The 1,739-nt window shown below is 44.5% G+C and overlaps 1 protein-coding gene across 1 annotated transcript in view; it reads left to right on the top strand.

Annotated features, from left to right (window-relative positions):
• MSMB (microseminoprotein beta) overlaps positions 1-1,739 on the top strand; it is a 35,701-nt gene that overhangs the window by 32,052 nt on the left and 1,910 nt on the right. Inside the window, exon 3 of the mRNA XM_004387964.2 lies at positions 315-420. Coding sequence (XP_004388021.1) covers positions 315-420 — 106 coding nt within the window. The remainder of the gene's footprint in view (positions 1-314; positions 421-1,739) is intronic.

Below are 1,739 nucleotides of genomic sequence, written 5' to 3' on the forward strand. Positions count from 1 at the left end.
GAGGAGGGCTTACATTGTTGCTATTGTTGTTGTATGCCATTGAGTCAATCCCAACTCATACATGTCTGTTCTGAAATAAAATCTTGAAGAATTTAACCTTGCTGTAAGAAAAAACTATCACCTGCATGAACTGGACAGTACTGGAGTATGGGTAAGCACAGAAGCGCCTTTCTTAAACAGCCTTTAAAATCCAAGAGATTCTCCCTCAGTGGGAGGGGAGCAGGTAGCAGGGGATCGCCTCAACGACCTGACAAACCTTGTTCCTGTTGCTGGATTTGGGGGCTTTACTGAAGATGCCATCTGCGTTGTTTTAGAATGCAAGGATGGCAGTGGAGTTACTCACCCGCTAAACTCGAGGTGGAAGACTGAGAAGTGTGAGGAGTGTTCCTGCAGCACAAATGGAATTCAGTGCTGCAACACGTGAGTCCCAAGAAGACGGGGACACGGCTCTTGTGGAAATGCTCCCTGAGAAACAGCTCTTCCCTCCTTCATAATCCCATCCTTCAGGGGATTTCGTTTTCAGTCCTATTTCTTTCAAGTTGCTTTTGAATAAATACCTTTATGATTAAATTCCTAACTTCAGATGGGTTGCTGAAGACAGGAAAGGACAGCTTAGTTATCTAGTGTAGCCATGACAAAAAATAAATAAATAAAGTACCACAAATGGGTGGCTTTAAAGAACAGAAGCTTTTGTCTCACCGTTTTGGAGACTAGAAGTCCAAATCAGGGCACTGGCTCTGGGGAGGCCCTGCTTTGTCGGCAGCCCCAGGAGCTCCTTGGTGTCTGTCTTACACCTGTGCATACCTGCTTGTCTAGTCTGCTCTTATTATAAGACAGCACTTAGAAGTGATTAGATTTTGGACCCACCCGACTCCAGCAGGAGCCCTGGTGGCACAGTGGTTAAAGTGCTCGGCTGCAAACCAAAAGGTCGGCAACTCCAACCCACCAGCTGTTCTGTGGAAGAAAGATGTGGTAGTCTGTTTCCATAAAGATTTACAGCCTTGGAAACTCTGCGGGGCAGTTCTACTCTGTCTTATAGGGTCACTATGCGTCGGAATCGACTCGACGGCAGTGGGCTACTCTGATATGACCTCGTTAACATAACGAAAGAAAACCCCTATTTCCAAATAGGATCATATTTACAGGTACAGGGGTTAGGACTTCAACATACATTTTGGGAGGACACAATTCAATCTATAACATCATCCAATGGTCTAAAGCTCTTCCAGAAGTTTGCCAGGTCTTCGTTTCAGCCTTGGCATGTGGAAGCTTGCAGGAACAGGAGAGGCCTTGAGGAAAGGCAGAGGGAATGGATGTGAAGCTTAAGAAATTATCTATACTTTGACTTGTACTGTAAACCCTATGTTTCTTCACTGCATAACAAAACATTCACAAATTTGACAATTTCTATATGTATAATTCCATGACGTTGATTACATTCTTTATTATCAACTGTTATCCAAAGTATTCCACCCCTGTTAACATAAATTCAATGTCTCCAATGGAAAAACTCCCGCTTACTCCCTTCCTCCCACACCCTGGTCCAAACCTGAAACCAAACCTCTTGCCATGGAGTTGATTCCAACTCATAGCGACCCTATAGGACAGAGAAGAACTGCCCCATAGGGTTTCCAAGGAGCAGCTGGTGAATTTCAACTGCCATCTTTTGGTTAGCAGCCATAGCTCTTAACCACTACACCCCCAGGGCAAGCACTAATGATTGGTTTTTATGTTTTTGC

The sequence above is a fragment of the Trichechus manatus genome, unplaced genomic scaffold (genome assembly GCF_000243295.1).
Source record: "Trichechus manatus latirostris isolate Lorelei unplaced genomic scaffold, TriManLat1.0 scaffold00200, whole genome shotgun sequence".
Classification (NCBI taxonomy): domain Eukaryota; kingdom Metazoa; phylum Chordata; class Mammalia; order Sirenia; family Trichechidae; genus Trichechus; species Trichechus manatus.